The 18,991-nt window shown below is 43.7% G+C and overlaps 1 protein-coding gene across 2 annotated transcripts; it reads right to left on the reverse strand.

Annotated features, from left to right (window-relative positions):
* Positions 1-2,976: 2,976 nt before the first annotated feature.
* On the reverse strand, positions 2,977-11,606 carry LOC309385158 (uncharacterized protein). 2 transcript variants are annotated; one of them, XM_081939285.1, is made up of 3 exons: positions 11,559-11,606; positions 6,689-7,347; positions 2,977-4,953 (listed from the first exon to the last, which is right to left on the reverse strand). In XM_081939285.1, the coding sequence occupies exons 2-3, from the start codon at positions 7,176-7,178 to the stop codon at positions 4,304-4,306; spliced, it is 1,140 nt and encodes a 379-aa protein (XP_081795411.1). In that variant the 5' UTR covers positions 7,179-7,347; positions 11,559-11,606; the 3' UTR covers positions 2,977-4,303. The 2 variants fall into 2 exon arrangements, with proteins under 2 accessions (XP_081795411.1, XP_081795412.1); XM_081939286.1 differs by having other exon boundaries at positions 6,689-7,202; positions 11,559-11,605.
* Between the last annotated feature and the right edge of the window lie 7,385 nt (positions 11,607-18,991).

The raw sequence follows: 18,991 nt of genomic DNA on the forward strand, positions 1-18,991 counted from the left end.
CATGTTTAATTTTATTCCATATGATTAACAGAGATTGTCTAATGTAATGTCTACTAAAATATTTGTGTGCAGATCCTTTTTCATATCAGAGGAAGGCATGCCAGCCTGCTTGGAGGTCATGACCTTCCAATTTGAGTAATCTTTTATTTCTCAGCATTATCCATTCCCTTAGCCATGTTAATATAGCCGCAGTATAGTAGAGTTCCCAATCTGGTACACCAAATCCTCCCTTTTCCTTAGTGTCTTGCATAGCCTTTAGTTTTATTCTTGGTTTTCTTCCCTGCCAGATAAATTTCGAAACCAATTGATTCAAATCTTTAAAGATACCTTTTTCTAATTTAATGGGTATGTTCTGAAATAGGAAAAGAAATTTGGGTAGTATATTCATTTTTATAACTGCAATCCTGCCCATCAGGGACAGTTGTAGGTTTTTCCATCTTTCTAGGTCCTTCTTAGTTTTACTAATCAGATTGGTATAGTTGTCTTCTTTGATGGTCACACACCTCGCAGATAAATGTATACCAAGATATTTGACTTTTTTGACAATTTGGATACCCAATTTCTTCGTTAACTCCTCTTTTGCTTTTGATTTCATATTTTTAGTCAGCATTTTGGTCTTTGTCATATTTATCTTCAGACCCGCTATTTTCCCATACTCTATCAGTTTCTCAATGAGTTTTGTACCAGATTCCATAGGATCTTCTAGCACAAACACTAAATCGTCCGCAAAGGCCTGTAATTTAAATTGCTCCTTTTTAATTTCTAGTCCCTTTATCTGTACCTCTTTACGTATATTCCTGGCTAGTACTTCTAGGGTTAGTATAAACAACAGGGGGGATAGGGGGCAACCTTGTCTTGTACCCTTCTGGATTACAATACTTTGTGTTAGTTCACCATTGATTATTATTTTGGCTTTTTGGTTTGTATAAATTGCTCTGATCGTGTTTATAAATTTGTCCCCACAATCCATATATTCTAATTGTTGGTGCAAAAATTCCCAGTTGACATTATCAAATGCCTTTTGGGCATCGAGAAAGATTAGTGCAACCTGTTTATCATTGTGCACTTCATAATATTCAAGAATGTCCAACATAATTCTCATATTGTTTTTAATTTGTCTTCTGGGGAGGAATCCGTTTTGGTCTGTATGGATGAACGATGTAAGAATTTTTTCAGCCTTTCTGCTATTATTGAGGCAAAGATTTTATAATCTGCATTTAGCAGTGATATTGGTCTGTAGTTTTGTATAAGCACCTGGTCTGTATCCGCCTTAGGTAATAGTACAATGTTAGCCTCCGTCCATGACAACGGTGTCTTCGCCTCTTTCAACACAGCGTTGTAGACTTCTAGCAACGTTGGGACAAGTATATCTTGGAATTCTTTATAAATTTCCGCTGGCAACCCATCCGGCCCTGCAGCTTTATTATTCCTTTGTCTTTGTATGGCCTCGGTTATCTCTGATGTTTTAATGTCTTCATTGAACATGTCCTTAATCTCCTCTGGTACCTTTGGCAGATCTGACTTTTCCAAATACTGTAATATTCCTTCCTTTGTATAGTCTCGGTTTTCTTTATATAATTGATCATAAAACTCTTGGATAATCTTTTTCTTTTCCTCTAGTTGGTAGCAAATCTCGCCTTTTTCATCTTGTAGTTTATTGATCCAGTTCTCTTGTTTTTGCTTCCTCAGCCTATAGGATAGCCATCGCCCCGGTTTATTTGCATTCTCAAAGAAGTATTGTTTTGCTTTTTTTATAGATTGTGCCAATTTTGCTTTTTCAAATATAGCCAATTCATGTTTAATCAGTTCCATATTTCCTTTTATACTTCTGTTCTGCGGTTTCTTTTGTAATTCACTCTCTAAATTTCTATACCTTTCTTTCAGCTCTCTTATTTTTAGATTCTCAGTTTTTTTCTTCCTGGCTGTAGCTGATATTGTGACCCCTCTTATAAATGTCTTAGTCGTATCCCATAGGTTTTGTATGGATGTGTCTCCTGGTCCATTTTCTTTAAAGAAGAATCTTAATTCTTGGTTGACTCTATTAATATATTCCTGGTCTTTTAGAATTGACCTATTGAGTGACCAACGGTAACTGCCCTTTTGTTTCTTCCAAATAATCCTCATGGGATTGTGGTCAGCCCATAGATTGGGTTCTATATCTATCTCCTTCACTTCTGAGATTAACTCCATCGGCAGCCAGACCATATCTATCCTTGACCAGGATTCGTGTCGGTTCGAGTAGAAGGTATATTGCTTAGCCTCTGGATATCTTTCTCTCCATACATCAAACAAATTTAGTTCTTCAGCCATTTGGAAGAATGACCTTGGCAAAGTTCTCCTAGCTCCTTTTCTCTTCTTTCCACTTTTATAGTCCCGTTTCGGGTCAACTATAGCATTGAAGTCGCCCAGTAAACAGACTGTTGAAGTGTCCCTGCAGTCACCTTATTGTCATTTGTGTGCTTCACGGCTGGCTTCGAGAATCAAAATCAATGGTATAGGCCAGGGATGGCGAACCTTTTCAGCACCGAGTGCCCAAACCAGAACACATGGGCGTGCGCTGGAGCACCGGAAAGCTGAAGAACAGCTAGCTGGCGCGCGCATGCCTGGTTTTTGGCCACTTTGGGGGCTGTTTTTCAGGCCGTTTTCCAGCTGGTTATGGGGACAAAAAAGGCTCGAAAAACGGCCTGAAAATTCCCTGAAAAACAGTCTGGAAAATGGCCAAAAAAACAGGCCATTTTCCGGGCCATTCTTCAGGGAAATTTCAGGCCTTTTTCGAGCCATTTTTGACCCAAAAAACAGCCGGAAAATGGCCTGGAAAACAGCCCCAAAAATGGCCACATGCACGCCGTAAACCAGAAGAGCAACTGGCGATGGCGTGCGTGCCCATATTCACCATCACGGGTATAGGCCATGTTGTCAACATTCAAATAATGCACCCACTGAAAGCAAAACTCCAAGGCAGGTCGATTCCTCAGAGAACAATTTTATTGGAAACATCATATTAGCACAAACTGGTGAAAACTATGAACCCCAAGGAAACTATGCACCCTCATTCCCCATGCTGGTATGTACCCGAGGGCTCCTTCCTTCTAGGAAGGAAGAGGGCTCACCCATCGACAGCAACGCCCTCCAGCCAGCCATGCCTTGTCAGCAGACTTCCAAGACCCTCTTCTCTTGCTCTCCAGCTCCATTAAGAGATTTCAAACTTTAGCCTTGGTTCAAAAATAGCCAATCGCCATTCGTCCGTTGGGCATTGTCACCAGCCAATTAGGTGCAGAGACCAGAGTGGTGGAAAAGAGGGCGGGGATACGACATCCTTGCCTTGCACCATACAAGCTAAGGGTTTCTGGGAAGTGTAGTCAGAAGGCGCAGTGGCGCTGAAGCAGCCCCGATTTCCCCAAATTTCAATCCCGCGGGAATAATGAATCCCAGATTTTCGATGCATTCTTTTAAGTTAGCCCATTTGAGTTATGTCGATTCAAAAACTGTTGCCCCCTAACGTATAACAACTGTGTTACTAATTTAATAACTGCAGTGATTCACTTAACAAATATGGCAAGAAAAATAATAAAATGGGGCAAAACTCATTTGACAAATTTTTCACTTAGCAATATAAATTTTGGACTCAATTGTGGTCATAAGTTGAGACTGCCTGTATATTAGCTGATCTAAATTTGCTAAAAGAAAGATATTGTGTCTTCTTTCCATTTTTCTACTAATGTAGGGGCCAAGAACAACCCCTCTAGAAGGGCATGCGCAGCCTGGAAACTTCCAGAGAGGCCTCATCCGGCCTGGGCCAGTTTTTGGGCCGTAGAAGCATCCTCAAAAGATCTTTCCTGCTGATATAAATACAGGTAGTCCTCGACTTACAACAGTTCACTTAATGACCATTCAAAGTTACAAGGGCACTGAAAAAAGTGATTTATGACCATTTTCCACACTTACGACTGCTGCAGCATCCTCATCGTCACGTGATTTACATTCGAATGCTGGAAAACCGACTCACATTTATGACGGTTGCAGTGTTATGGGGTCATGTGATCCACTTTTGCGACCTTCCAACAAGCAAAGTCAATGGGGACAACTTAATATCACTCATTTAACAACTTAACGTGACTAATTTAACAACTGCAGTGACTCGCTTAACAACAGCATCAAGAAAAGCCGTAAAATGGGGCAAACTCCCGTAACAAATTTCTCACTTAGCAACTTAAGCTTTGGGCTCAATTGTGGTCGTAAGTCGAGGACTACCTGTATTGGAGCAGATTCACAGAATGGGAGGTGCTCCTTAAATAGAGAGCTACTAAGCAAGGAAACAGAAAACGATGCAGCCAATTAAAATAACCAGAAGGATTTTGTACAACAAGCCAGTTGCCCAGAGCAAGGCCAGGATGACAAAACCAATGACAAAGTACCTACGCACATCCTTGTCACTGAGCATTTCCTTAAGAGTGTAAGTATTTCTGGCCAAAGTACTTGGGGTCTCAGAGAAAAACTGCAATTTCTTGATACTTCGTCTGATCTTGGGGCAATCCAGCAGCCGGTGCTCGGGATTTCTCGCATCCAGGAAGGGAAGCATGTGATGCGTGATACTATCGATTTGAGGCTTCAAGGCATCGTAAATGAACACATACTGGCTTGTCACCCGAACCGCATTGGCTTCAGAATGCAGGGTCCCGACCAGGTTGGAGCAGCCCCTGAGGGCCTCCTGCAGACTCAGAATATCCTTGTGGAAGTTGGTCAGCTGCTTTTTCCGCTCTTCCATCTCTTCAAGGTTCTTCTGGGTCGCCTTAATTTTACTTTCTTGATTTTTCAACTGCTTCTCACATTCGGCAACTTGGTCCAGAGCCTTCTGTTCCTTGGCATGATAATCGTTTACCATTTCCTGTGCCGCATCGGCCTTTTCCTCAGCTGCCTTCTGAGACATGTGAGCGTCGATAGCCTGAATACCCCCTGATAACGAGACAAAGACAAAAATCAGGGGACGTTAACGGGTAGCCAAACACGTTTTTCCAACCAAGATCATTCCACATACATTTACAGGTGATTCCTGGCTCTTTAACTGTGGCAGCAGCTGAACTATCGTGTCTCAGCTTGGGGATCTAGGTAGGACAACTTGCCACCGCCAACTCATTGCAGCCAACTTGCCATGGGGCAACTCAATGTGGCTAATTCACATACGGGACTTATGACCATTTTTCACAGTTACGACCTTTGCAGCATCCCCATGATGGTGTGATCCAACTTCAGATGCTTGGCATCTGGTTCATATTTATGACCGTTGCTGTTTCCCCAGGTTACATGATCACTTTTGGTCACCTTCGGAAAAGCAAAGTCAATGGAAAAGTCAGATTCATTGAACAACCGGGTCATTTAACAACTGTGGCAAGAAAGGCTGTAAAATGGGACAAAACTCACTTAATAAGTGTCTCACTTCACAATAGTAATTTTGGGCTCATTTGTGGTCGTAAGTCGAGGACTACCTGTATTAAATTTTAATTGGCCAGCAACAATTTGCATCCTGAGCTAAAGAGATAGGAATCGTAGTCTCACCACAAAAGTCACAACCATGTTGTAGACCAAATGCAAGTGGCCTAAAATATGTCAAAACCATGTGTTCGATTCTGCAATTACCTATCAGAAGGCCAATCTTCACTGACCTGGAAGAAACCTAATGTCAGGGTTCCAAATAGCATCCAAAAGTAAATCAGAGTCCAAGGCAAAGTATTGCTCAAAGGTCCAATTTATTAAGAGAGCCATGTTGGCACATCTGGGGAAGCCCAAATCTGAAAGCTTCCCGGTTTTCCCCATCCAGTTGAAAGTTCAAGATCTTGCCCCCACACCCACATCTCCATCACATAGTCCAATCTCTCAGTGCCATGCTGGCAGTTCCCCCTCATCTAATTCCGATCAGGTGCAGAGGTGCAAAGACAAAGGATGACCTTGGCTTTCCAGAAAGAATTTTGTTATGGCTACATCGCATCTCACTCCTACAATTCCCCCCTCCCATTTCCCCACAATAGAAAATGCATAGTTGAATAAGAGAAAGTGTGGCAGGCCAAAGACCCAAAAGAAAAGACAGGGTTGAGTGCAGTTAACATTTGGATGGGAGACCACAAGGAAACCAGCTTATTAAAGCAAGCATGGTGCCAACTCTGAAGCTAGACTGAGGCCATTTTGGAAGCTTCAGTGCTGCCACACTGGAGCTGAGGGATAGGGAGGGGGGGACTGGAGATAGCTGGGGTTTTGTAGCCAAAACAAAATATTTCCCCTGTGGACCAAGGACATTCCCACAGGTGGTTGAAGAGAGGAGGAGTGAAGTTCCCAAGCAACCAGAAAGCACCTTCATTGGACCATGTGACTGATTTTTTGGGAAAGGAAGGAAACTTTTAATCAGGTAAAAACCGTGGGAAACTTTAGAGTCGGTTTTCACTAGCCTGTGCCAATGTGATATATCCAATAAACCTGTTCTTTGGAAAATGCTTGCTTCAAGAGTTCTGCTTGTTATGGGTGTATTACTTAGAACCCTGACATATGGTGTCAGTGTGACCCATTAAGTCAACTCCACGGAAGCCTAAAAGAGATGTGGTTGCTTTAATGAGAGATCAGTCGATTATGCGCCTGAGCACCCCAAAATATTTCATCCAGCGCATATTTTTGACATATTTAGTGTGTTGTTAATACTCACCGATAATAGTTCCCACAACTGGTACCAACATAAACCACAAGGCCTTATCTTTCCGCCTTTCTTGTTCTCTCATTTCTTCCATTGCGCGTTCTCTATCCCGTTTTGCTTTTTCCTTCATCGCTTTTTGGCGTTCATAGTCTTCTCTTTGCAACACACCCCGTTTTTGCAAATCCTTCCGAAGGTTCTGGAAATTGACAAGCTCTCTCTCTTTGGCTTTCTGTTCATCCACAAGTTTTTTCTTCCAGACCATAATCTCGGAAGTCACTGAATCCACATTCTCCAGGTCCCACAGGACCAATTCTTCTGCCTTGCCCAACTCTTCCGTAGCCTTCTCGATGTGCTCCTTTAGATCTATGTAAAAATCAACATCTTCCTTTGCTTGGTACAGGCAATTGACCACAGAGGTTAACTCACATATTCCTTGGTTGAAATGGTGTCTGACTTTTTCTTCAAATATCTTGTCGTGGGAACGTCTTTGTACAAGGGCCATACTTTCACTGAATCACAGCGGAGCCTGGTTTGCAGAGGGAAAAAAAAAAACACGAGGCAGATTTCAAAGAGAAGGTGGGATCTGATTCAAGATATAACTAACGGTGTGCCTTAGGCTCCAAAAGACAGAAGATCGGAAAAAGATTTGCCCTGTCCAGTCAAGTGTGACTCTAGGAAATGAGAGAAGAATATTAAAATAGGATTCTCATGTTTGTGAATTTCTCTAAAGATAAGGAATCGTGGTGCACCATCCCTTTAAAGTACGGTAAACTCAGTTGCAAAGAGGAGGAGAAGGAGGCTGTCTGAATCCCACCTTCTGGAGCCTGACCAGGGGCAGCCATGACTCACAACTAGGCCTGCTCTACAGAAGCTGAATCGTCCTGCTTCATTTTTATACAACATATAAGATAGCAATAGCAATAACACCTAGACTTATATACCGCTTCACAGTGCTTTTACAGCCCTTTCTAAGCGGTTTACAGAGTCAGCCTATAACCCACAACAATCTGGGCCCACCTTTTACCCACCTCGGAAGGATGGAAGGCTGAGTCAACCTTGAGCCGGGTATGAGATTCGAACTGCCAAATTGCAGTCAGCAGTCAGTCAGCAGAAGTAGCCTGCAGTACGGCACTCTAACCACTGCACCACCTCGGCTCTATAGATAATAAGTTTATCTGACAGCTGTGCTACAAAAGGCCCCCAGTGTCAGACAAAACTATCTCTAGACAAAGAGGAGGCTGATGGCAGCTGTTTAGTCGGACAGCCAAAACATCTGTCCCAGGTTGTTCTTTACAAATGGCTTTTGCCATTCTTTTCACCTTTCACTGCGTTCAGAGATACAATACAATAATACAATAGTAGAGTTGGAAGGGACCTTGGAGGTCTTCTAGTCCAACCCCCTGCCTAGGCAGGAAACCCTATACCGTTTCAGACAGATGGCTATCCAACATCTTCTTAAAGACTTCCAGTGTTGGGGCATTCACAACTTCTGGAGGCAAGCTGTTCCACTGATTAATTGGTCTAACTGTCAGGAAATTTCTCCTCAGTTCTAAGTTGCTTCTCTCCTGGATTAGTTCTGTGAGAGATCTTTCTGGAATGGTTCAGAATCACTTTTGGTTTCTGATTCCTTGAAAAGGTTTCTATCATCCAGGAATATTCAATGCTTTCAAGTCAAAATAATTTAAGAACAATTTAAAAGCAGCAACTTCTGAATTCCTTTCCCAAGAACCCTTCCCCTCCTCTTTTTAATCCTATTTCTTGCTTTCTGATTTCACCACATAAAATGGCCTCTTATCCCATGACTGCTAAGAGACTTAGATAGGGAACTTTTTCAAGAACTTTTTTTTTTCATAAGGAACTTTGAAAAGCCCAGTTCACGGTATCAATCTCTATCCATGGACCTATGGACACCTACGTTCCCTCTAAGGTGCGCGGCTGCGCGGGCGCGCAGGTGGCAAGAAAACACCGTGCAGCAGTTTTCAACTGCCGCGCAGTGATTTCTATTGCCACAGGCTCCGGAAGCTGGGGAGGTCCTTTGCAGGCAGCAATAATGGGCCGCCCGCAAAGGACTTCCCCAGACTTGCTTTGAGGAGCACGGGGCGACTGAGGCTAGTTGTGAAGCCCCAAAGCCCCTGCCGCCACCGGAAGAACTGCTGCCACCTCCTCCTCCTCCTCCTCTAACAGGCAGCACTGCCAGATTTGCTGCCCGGCGCTGTGGCTGAGATGAAGCCGCCAAAGCTCCAGCCGGCATCTCCGCACGTGGCAGCGGCGCCTCCCCTCCGCTCGGAGCATCTGAGCTCTGCGCTGGGTTACCCCTGCCCCCTCCTCCTCCTCCTCCGTGCTTTTGAGGAGCCATGAGGCTGCAGAAGACAGTAGGAAGGCGGGGGGGGGGAGCAGGGGGGAAAAAAGCCTCATGGCTCCTCAAAAGCACGGAGGAGGAGGGGGGGCAGGGGTAACCCAGCGCTGAGCTCAGGAGCAAATCTGGTGATTCTGTTGGAGGAGGAGGAGGTAGCAGCTCGTCGGCATCTTCAGCAGTAGCCCTGCCCACAATGAAGAAAGCAAAGATGGAGCAGATCCACGCAGATGACGTCGCTGCAACATGACTGGAGGAGGAATTCTGGGAGTTGAAGTCCACAAGTCTTAAAGCTGTCAGGTTTGAAGACCTATGCGTTTTTTTCTAGGGGTGGAAGGGTCTTGTAACTTGACAGCTTTAAGACTTCCATGCTTCAAATGCCAGAGTTCCTGAGCCAACAGGACTGGAGGAGGAATTCTGGGAGTTGAAGTCCACAAGTCTTAAAGCTGTTAGATTTGAAGACCCCTGGGGTTTTTTTCCCTAAAGGATTAGGGGTGCAAGGATCTTGTAACTTGACAGCTTTAAGACTTGCATGGTTCAAATGCCAGAGTTCCTGAGCCAACAGGACTGGAGGAGGAATTCTGGGAGTTGAAGTCCACAAGTCTTAAAGCTGTCAGGTTTGAAGACCCCTGGGGTCTTTTTTTCTAAAGGGTTAGGGGTGCAAGGGTCTTGTAACTTGACAGCTTTAAGAGTTGCGTGCTTCAAATGCCAGAGTTTCTGAGCCAACATTTTGGTTGCTAAGCAGGAGCGTTGTTAAGTGATACTGATATTATATAACACTTTGAATTAAGCGTGTACCTTGAAGAAACATAACTTTGAGTTTCAAATAATACTGATTTCGTTGTTGTCTTAGGTGACATCTGTGAAAAAAATTCGGGTGCTCAGGCATGAAAATGTGCCGCTCAAACACTATACTTTTCTGCTCACATCAAAAAAAAATTAGAGGGAACATTGATGGACACCCTAAAAAGGAAACCTTGAGAAGGTGGATTTTGGTGTCAACTAGGTTCAGTTAAAATGCCAAGTTGGTTCCTAACTTCAAAACATTGGGGATCTCTAGCTGAAGGCAAGAGAAGAATATCAAAAAAAGTACTGTTTTTCTCACACGTCCCTCACTCCTGGTATCAATTTGAAATTCTATGTTCTGCAAAAAAAGATGCAAAATATTTATATCTCCTAACCCAGAGATATAGAGGCTATGATTTGTGGAAAATGTGGGGAAAAGCAAGTTTTTACACTTAGGCAGAAAAAGTACAGATTAGGCAAACCTGGCTCAAAAATGGTAACTCTGTGAGAGACCTTGGAGTCCTAATGGCTCATCACTTAAATATGAGCCAGCAGTGTGGGGCAGCAGCCAAAAAAGGAGAATATAATCCTTGGTTATTTAAACAGAGGCATAGAATCAAGATCACATGAAGTATTAGTAGTAGCACTTTATAAATCCTTAGTAAGGTCATATACCTGGAATACCGCATCCAGTTTTGGTCACCACATTACAAAAAAGATGTTGAGATTTTGGAAAAAGTACAGAGAAGACAAACTAAAATGATTAAAGGCCTCGAGACTAAACCATATGAAGAACAGTTGCAGGAATTGGGTATGGCCAGTCTAGAGAAAAGAAGGACTAGGGGTGACATAATAGCAGTGTTCCAATATTTGAGGGTTTGCCACAAAGAAGAGGGGGTCATCTTATTTCCCAAAGCACCAGAAGGCAAGACAAGAAACAATGGATGGAAACTAATCAAGGAGAGAAGCAACCTGGAACTATGGAAAAGCTTCCTAACAGTGAGGACCATTAACCAGTGGCACAGCTTTGCCTCCAGAAATTCTGGGTGCTTCATCACTGGAGATTTTTAAGAAGGTTTTTAAGGAGTTTTACTGGACAGCCACTTGTCTTAAATTGTATAAAGTCTCCTGCTTGAGCAGGGGGTTGGACTAGAGGACCTCCAAGGTCCCTTCCAGCTCTATTTTGATTGATTGATTTCTTTGAGTGTCTTAAAAAGCTGTGCACAGGAGGATTTTCACACTTACAGTTTCTCCTCCTTACAAGAGAAATAGTTAATCTCTCCATCCTTGGTCACAGGTATTCTTCAATGACAGATAAAGAACTGTATTTACCAAGTTGGGATAAATGGACTCAGTTGCCTTCCAGTCACTATTGATTCCTGGCAACTGCCTGGACAAATTCCTGGAGATTTCTTGGCAAGATTTTGGAAGCAGTTTGCCCTTGTCTGCCTTTTCTTTCTAGGACCGAGGGAGGGGGGCTGTTCCAAGATCACCTAGTTGGCTTCGGGTCTAAGGCATCACTAAAACTCAGTCTCCCAGTTTCTAGCCCGATGCCTTAACTAGCACACTAAGCTAGTTCTCTTTAATTAACTCAGAGGAATGTCTTAATTAGAACCCATTGATAATTAAGAAAACAAAAACAGTTCGGCTAAAACTATCAAAATAAAAACAAACTACCCCAAAAGCAAACATTTTGTGACCATTTTATAAGCTTGCAAAGATTAAGAGAAGAATAATCCTTACCTTGCCGGAGTTTGCTACCAAATGAAAAAACAAATTATTTAGTTTCTGTTTCTAAATCGCACTATAGGAGGACTTTCAAAGCTCCCTCTCTTCTAAGCACTAGCGCCCTCTTCTGCCTCTAACATTAATAACAGATGGAGGTTTATTATTAAAACGAGGAAGGAAGGAAAAGATGTTTTGCTTTGCTTGAAATCTGTCTGAGCCAGCAAAGGTCTCTCTCAGAGCTGCTTTGCAAAGCCACAGGGCTGCCTCATTTCTCAAAGAAAAACGACCTTGGAGTTTCACTTCATGTTCCTTCACACCTACTCCGGCATTATTTCTCAAAGCTTGGGCAATTGCTGGAGAATAACCTTTCTGCTTTTATTTCTGCATGCCTTTTCCAGGTTTGATGCTTAGAACAATAACATCAGGAGCTCTTCGTCCTCAGCTAACATGCTGTTCACCAAACTTTGAAGCAATGGAAAACTATATTGAGATAAGAAGTCCAACTGGCATCAGGCCACAAAATGTAAATAAATACAGGTAGTCTTTGACTTACAATCACAATTGAGTCCAACATTTGTGTTGTTCAATGAGACATTTGTTGAATTTTGCCCCATTTTATGAGCTTTCTTGCCTTGTTAAATGAATCACTGCAGTTGATAACTTAGTAACCAAGTTAAGTGAATCTGGCTTCCCCACGGACTTTGCTTGTCAGAAGTTTGCTGTTATGCAACAGGCGCCCAACTGTTTGAATCCTGACATCTCAGCTTCTTTGTTTTCTATTTTCTACTGGTATGGGAACTGTTAAGTCCTGGGTGAAGAATGGAGGTGAGGCCAGAGTGACTTCTAACAGCTCTTTATTCAATACTGCCTGTGAGGCAACTGAACTCCCTGGCTGACACAGCTCCTTTTATAGGAAACTGTTCAGCCAAACAACCAATCAGGAGAGAGTATTTCCCTGCTCCAACAGAGGACCAGAATGAGAACTTCAACTGACACTTTGTACACTATATACAATACATAACAGAAATGCTCAGGAAACAATAGGAAATTAGTCAACTTCCCAACCGCATAAACTCCTTCCTTTTGTACAATCGCATTTGCACACAGAGATTTCTTCAACCAACCAATTATGGCTGCACGCAATCACACCTTTCATCAAAATGTCATCAAACTTTTTGCCAACGGAGGTTCTTCCTTCTAGCCGTTCTAAATGCCGCCATTATGAAGAAAGAGTGTGATTTCAGTTCTGCCACTACAAAGAAGAAAAGGCTTTGTCCTCTTTTGAATATTTGGAGCCTTTCCCTCTCAAAGAGAAACTGTGAACTTGGAGAGAAACATTTCCATTCTAGGCCTAGGGCAGTGATGGCTATCCTTTTTGTCATCGCATGTTGAAAGCGCACACCCACACCCATAATGCAATGCGTGTCCAATGCCCCCACCCCACCCCATTTGGGGCCTAGTAGGCCTCCCTGCAGCCTCCTGGGTCCCAAAAGAGGCAGGGGGGTGGCGCACCTCCCCGTGCCCTATTTTGGGCCTAATAGGCCTCCCTGCAGCCTCCAGGGACCAAAAACTGGCAGGGGTGTGTGTGTGGCACACCTCCCTGTTTTGGGCCTAGTAGGCCTCCCAGCAGCCTCCTGGGTTCAAAAACAGGCAGGGGGGGTGGCGCACCTCCCCGTGCCCTACTTTGGGCCTAGTAGGCCTCCCTGCAGCCTCCTGGGACCAAAAACAGGCAGGGGGGGTGGCGCACCTCCCCGTGCCCTACTTTGGGCCTAGTAGGCCTCCCTGCAGCCTCCTGGGACCAAAAACAGGCAGGGGGGGGTGGCGCACCTCCCCGTGCCCTACTTTGGGCCTAGTAGGCCTCCCTGCAGCCTCCTGGGATCAAAAACGGGCCACAGCACCCCTCCGTGCTTCCCTCACCCCCACGCATTTGTTTGTGACACCCCCGCCCCCGTGCATATGCGTGTGTCTCCCGCATGCCCCCTGCCCCCCCATGAATGTGTGGCAGAGACCCGAAAATCAGCTGGCCAGCGGGAGACGCATGTGTATGCATGGTGGAGCTGAGCTGGGGCAATGGCTCACATGCCTGCAGAGAGGGCTCTGTGTGCCACATGTGGCACGCATGCCATAGGTTTGCCACCATGGTCCTAGAGGATGCTGAGATATGTGAGAGAAAGGGAAGAAGAGGCTGACATCTCCCAACATTCCCAAAAAGAAGAGGAGCTCAGCACTCTGTTTTTTTCCAAGTCATTATTTTTTAAAAGTAAAATAAAAGGCAGAGGACTTGACTTGAATATTGTGGCATGCTGCTCAAATCCCTCTTTCTGATTTGATGAGAAAACATTTACAACCACTGAAAGTAAAAAAGGTGAAGGAAACTGATTTGTTCCCTGCCAGAAATAATAGAATAACAGAGTTGGAATGGACCTTGGGGGTCTTCTAGTCCAACTCCCTGTGTAGGCAAGAAACCCTACATCACTTCAGACAAATGGTTGTCCAATCTCTTCTTAAAAACTTCCAATGTTGGAGCATTCATAACTTCTGGAGGCAAGTTGTTCCACTGATTAATTGTTCTGTCAGGAAATTTCTTCTTAGCTCTAAGTTGCTTCTCTCCTTGATTAGTTTCCACCCATTGCTTCTTGTTCTACCTTCAGGTACCTTGAAGAATAGTTTGACTCCCTTTTCTTTGTGGCAACCCCTGAGATATTGGAAGATGTCTATCATGTTTCCCCCAGTCCTTCTTTTCACCAAACTAGACATACCCAGTTCCTGCAACCGTTCTTTAGCCTCCAGTTCCCTAATCATCTTTATTGCAATTTTCTGCACTCTTTCTAGAGACTCCACATCTTTTTTAAATCGTGGTGACCAAAACTGAATGCAGTGTTCCAAGTGTGGCCTTACCAAGGCATTATAAAGTGGTATTAACACTTCGCATGACCTTGATAATATCCCTCTGTTAATGCAGAATTGGATGGGAATCTTTTGAGGATCTGAGAAGAAAGCAAGGCAAGAGAGAACTGCTGAAACCCCGAGAGGTCTCCCTATCCAGAGATCCAGAGGCTTATTTATAAAACCAAAAACTGCTTTGATTGGGGAGAAAATATAGCAATAGCACAAGACATATACCACTTCATAGTGTTTTACAGCCCTCTCTAAGCGGTTTACAGACTCAGCCTATTGCCCCCAACAATCCGGCTCCTCATTTTATGAATGATGGAAGGTTTTATTTTATTCATTTTATGAATGATGGAAGCTGAGTCAACCTTGAGCCTGGTGACATTTGAGGTGCAGCTATCAATCAGCTGCAGTAGCCTGCAATACTGTACTCTAACCACTGCACCACCTCTTCTGCCCTCAGGAGCTACCTAAAACATCCTGGGACCTCCCATCTTCTTTGTTTGCTGCCCTCCAGACAACCAGTCTATCAACCCACCCAGAACAGCTTTTGGTAGAAAAGCTGATCCGGAAAAGCGCCTGATTTGCAGGAATCGTTGCAAAACCGAAACGGAAACGGAAACAAAACCTTTTAAAAAGTCTTCATTTTAGGAAGGTTGCGAGTCCGCTTGAGTTTCGCAAGCAGCGGCCGGGCGAAGTTTTAGCCTCCCGCGCCGTCTGAATTTTCAAAGCAAGCAACCCGCCCAGGTGAGCGCCTCCTTCGGCGTGTGGGGTGTTCCTGCCGCTTGTCGTTGTTTCTTGCAAAAACAGCTGAGCCTCTGGAGGGTTGTGTGGCTTTAAAGGAGCGGGAAATTCCTACCTCGCAAAGTGGGGAATGTAAGTATGGCGCGCGGGGGAGTGGGGAAGAGTTGGGCATTTGTTAGCTTTTGGGGAGGGGGGTGGTTGTTTTCCTACTTTGGGCTACTTTGTATGGAGGGCATGGAGTTTTGGGGCGACTCTCCTGCTTTCATCTTGCTAAGATGTCTTAAGAATTTGTTTTCCTCACAACCCTTAGGACTGTGAAATTATTCTTTCCATTTTCTTGTCTTTCATCTGTCGATCCTTGCAAGAGATCCACACCAGACCAGAAACCTGAGTTCTGTGATTGCTTAGGAAAGAACTGGGAATGCACAATAATTTGAACGATTTAATTCAGAATTATTCTTTTCTTACTTCAAAGTAAAAAAAAAATTTTTTTTAAAGACTTCAGGGCCACTGAAGTTTTCTTCAAATGAAGAATGCTGAAATAATAATAATAATAATAATAATAATAATAATAATAATAATAATAATAATGATAAGTTACGACGTCCTAGGCCCCTGGGTGGGGCCCGACTAGTAATTAATGCCAAATCCGGCGAAACAACTGGCCGCTGTGATACAATTCTGTTGATGCAATAATAATAATAATAATAATAATAATAATAATAATAATAATAATAATAATAATAATAATCAGTTCCTAGATCCTTGGTTAGGACTTGAGCTGTTGAGCTACTAACCGGAGGACTTCCGGTTCCGGCGGCTACGGCGACAGGCAAGTCTTTGTCTGCTCCCGCTCTCCCGGTGGGCTTCCCCTGCTTCTGGGGGGGCACAGGACGCCCCGGAGAGGTGTCCTGCCGAGGGAGCGGCTCGCGGAGGGTCCTGGCGGTGGCTGGCGGGGGCTTCTCCGCTTCGTTCTAGGCACCGGGGAGCAGTTTTGGAGGGCGCGCATGCGTCTCGCTCCATGCCGATTGGAGAACGCACTTTTGAACGAAGCAGCGGCGGTATGGTGAGAGGCTTCCTTTCTTCATTCCCTTTCTTCTGAACTGATGGACTTTTCAGCTTTTTAAAAAAAGTTTAACTTTCGGATTTTTGTTGGAGGTGCGGCTAGAGTGAGGGGGATTTCCCCCCCCTTGGACAAGCGGCTTGAAAAGATTTTGCTTTCGCCCCCAGGGGAAGGAGGAGGGGGGAGAGCCAACTAATGATGCCTCACCCCTGTAAAAGTGACTTTCATTGGACTTAGTTCCAGAATTTATGGGTGAACTGAGAATTTCCTGAACTTTTAAAAGTTTGCTATGCCTCTGAGCCCAAAGCTGGCAGGGCAAGATGGCACACTTCCGTTGTCTTCATGAACTCTGAAACCTGATTCCACCTTTAAAACTCAGGCTTCCGGTCTTTGTCTCCGTGTCACCCAGAAGAATCTCTTGTGGATTGCCATTTTCTGAACCCTCTGGAGAGAAAATTTTTCTCTATTGCTAGACTGACTAAAGAAACTCCCAGCTGCTTGGATCTTCTGCCTCCTGAACTCATCTGCCTGCTCTACTTCTTCAGCTGTCCAGTCTCTACACTGACTGACCTCTCTGCTTTATAAACTATGTCTCCAAAAAGACCACCACCTGGAAAACCTGGTTTTGCTACCTCTGCACCAACATCTGCAACATCCAGTCCTGCCACACAGTCAAAGATTACAGAACTGATGCAACCCAAGAGTACAGAGATGGATTTGCAACAAATGCTTCAGCAACTCATACAAGGCCAGAAATTCAATTGTATCACAGCGGCCAGTTGTTTCGCCGGATTTGGCATTAATTACTAGTCGGGCCCCACCCAGGGGCCTAGAATGTCGTAACGTATTTTCGTATTATTATTATTATTATTATTATTATTATTATTATTATTATTATTATTATTATTATTATTATTATTATTATTATTATTATTATTATGTGGTTAATCTTTGGTGAGATTCACAACCTTTGGGGCTGGTTGTTAGCTCAACAGCTCGAGTCCTAACCAAGGACCTAGGAACTGTTAAGGTAACGTTGGAGGATATAAGTTGTTCCAAGTAGGGTGGTTTTTTGTAGAGTCACAATGTTCAAGTCAGGTAAATTTAGAATTTTCAAATAACGAGGTAGCCCTTTAGGTATTGCTTCAAGGGCTCCAATTACAATTGGGACAACACATTTCTTTTTCCACGGTCCTTCAACCTCAATTTGCAAGTCCTGGTATTTTGTGATTTTTTTCTTGCTCTTTATCTTCAATTCGTGCATCACCAGGTATTGCAATGTCAATGAACCATACATTTTTCTTTTGAATTATTGTTATGTCAGGTGTGTTGTAGGCCAAGTGCCTTTCAGTCTGCATTCTGAAGTCACACAAGATCTTGACTTTCTCATTCTCTAAAACCTTCTCAACCTGATGGTCCCAGTAGTTTTTGCTGTACTCAAATCCAAACTTTTGGCACAATTTCCAGTGAATAATCTTAGCAACGCAGTCATGGCGTTGCAGGCACTGTTCCCTCTAAGCTGCGTTCCTGCGCGGCTGCGCACATAACAAAAAAACACCGCACAGAAGTTTCAAACTGCGCACAGTGTTTTTTAACGCCTTAAAATATTACTGAAAATATCCCCCCTCTCCTCTCTCTGCACCGAACTCTCTCCTCCATCTGGTGATTGGTCAAATCAAGGAAGACTCTACCCGGAGACTGATGACGCTGCAGAAGGGAGAATTCTCATTGGTCCTCTGCGGCTTCGTTGGTTCCTAGAAAAACGTGATTCGCTGGTTGTAGCCTGCGTTTCCCTGTACATCCGGAGTTTCTCAGGCATTGCGTTCTGAGCTAGGCAGCCTTTCTGAGATCCCTGCACTTTGCAGAGAGAGGGAAGCAACGGGGAATTGGACTGCCTAAGCCAAAGGTGTCCACAGGATCTTGAGACTTGGTTTTTGAGCAGTACCATTCCACTCTTTCCTTTTCCCTTTCTGTCCTTCTTCTATCTTCCTTTGCTTTTCCTTTCCTTTCTCTTTTGCTTTCCTTTCTCTTTTTCTTTCCTTTCTCCTTTCCTTTCCTTTTTCCTTTCTTTCTTTTCCACTTCCCTTCCTTTCTCCATTCCCAAGTATTATGTATGTTCACTTTCTTGAGTTACCTATGAGGTAATAAAGGTGGGATAAAAATCTAATAAATAAACTCAAGTCCCGTACCTTTCATCCTGTGATTTCTACTTCTCATGAATATGGGGCAAAAGTTTGAGGATGGATTGGTGCAGGAGAGGGAGGGGACCCTTTACCTCCTTGCCCCCCTCCCCAACATCTGCTCTGATGGCAATTATGGCTAAAAAAAATCAGGTGCTCAGGCATGAAAATGTGATGCTCAAACTATACTTTTCCGCACCAACTGAAAAAAAATTAGCGGGAACAGTGGTTGTAGGTAGTCAGTTTGTGAAATTTTGCTGCACCCACTAATCAAGTGGTCGACTGTCTCATCTTTCTCATTACAGAGGCGACATTTGCTGTTGGTGGTAACGTTGAATTTTTGCCTTCATGCAGTTTGTGGCTAAGGCTTGTTCTTGAGCTGCCAAAATAAAGCCTACTGTTTAGTTTTCGGTCAGCTTTGCCTTCAATACTTTTCAAGTATTGGCCATGCATAACTTTGCTTTTCCAATTTTCAGCTTGCTTCTCAATTACTTCTTTCTTATATTCAGCTTTTAACTTAGTTGTCTTAAAAAGGTCTCCTTTATTTACTTCCTTAATGATTGGTTCTT

The sequence above is a fragment of the Natrix helvetica genome (genome assembly GCF_964273705.1).
Source record: "Natrix helvetica genome assembly, chromosome: 1".
In the NCBI taxonomy this organism is placed as follows: domain Eukaryota; kingdom Metazoa; phylum Chordata; class Lepidosauria; order Squamata; family Natricidae; genus Natrix; species Natrix helvetica.

Coding starts and splice junctions, on each gene's coding strand:
- LOC309385158 (XM_081939285.1), bottom strand. CDS start 7,178: ATGGCCCTTGTACAAAGACGTTCCCACGACAAGATATTTGAAGAAAAA. Junction 4,954..6,688: donor AGTTGTGGGAACTATTATCG/GTGAGTATTAAC, acceptor TCTCGTTATCAG/GGGGTATTCAGGCTATCGAC.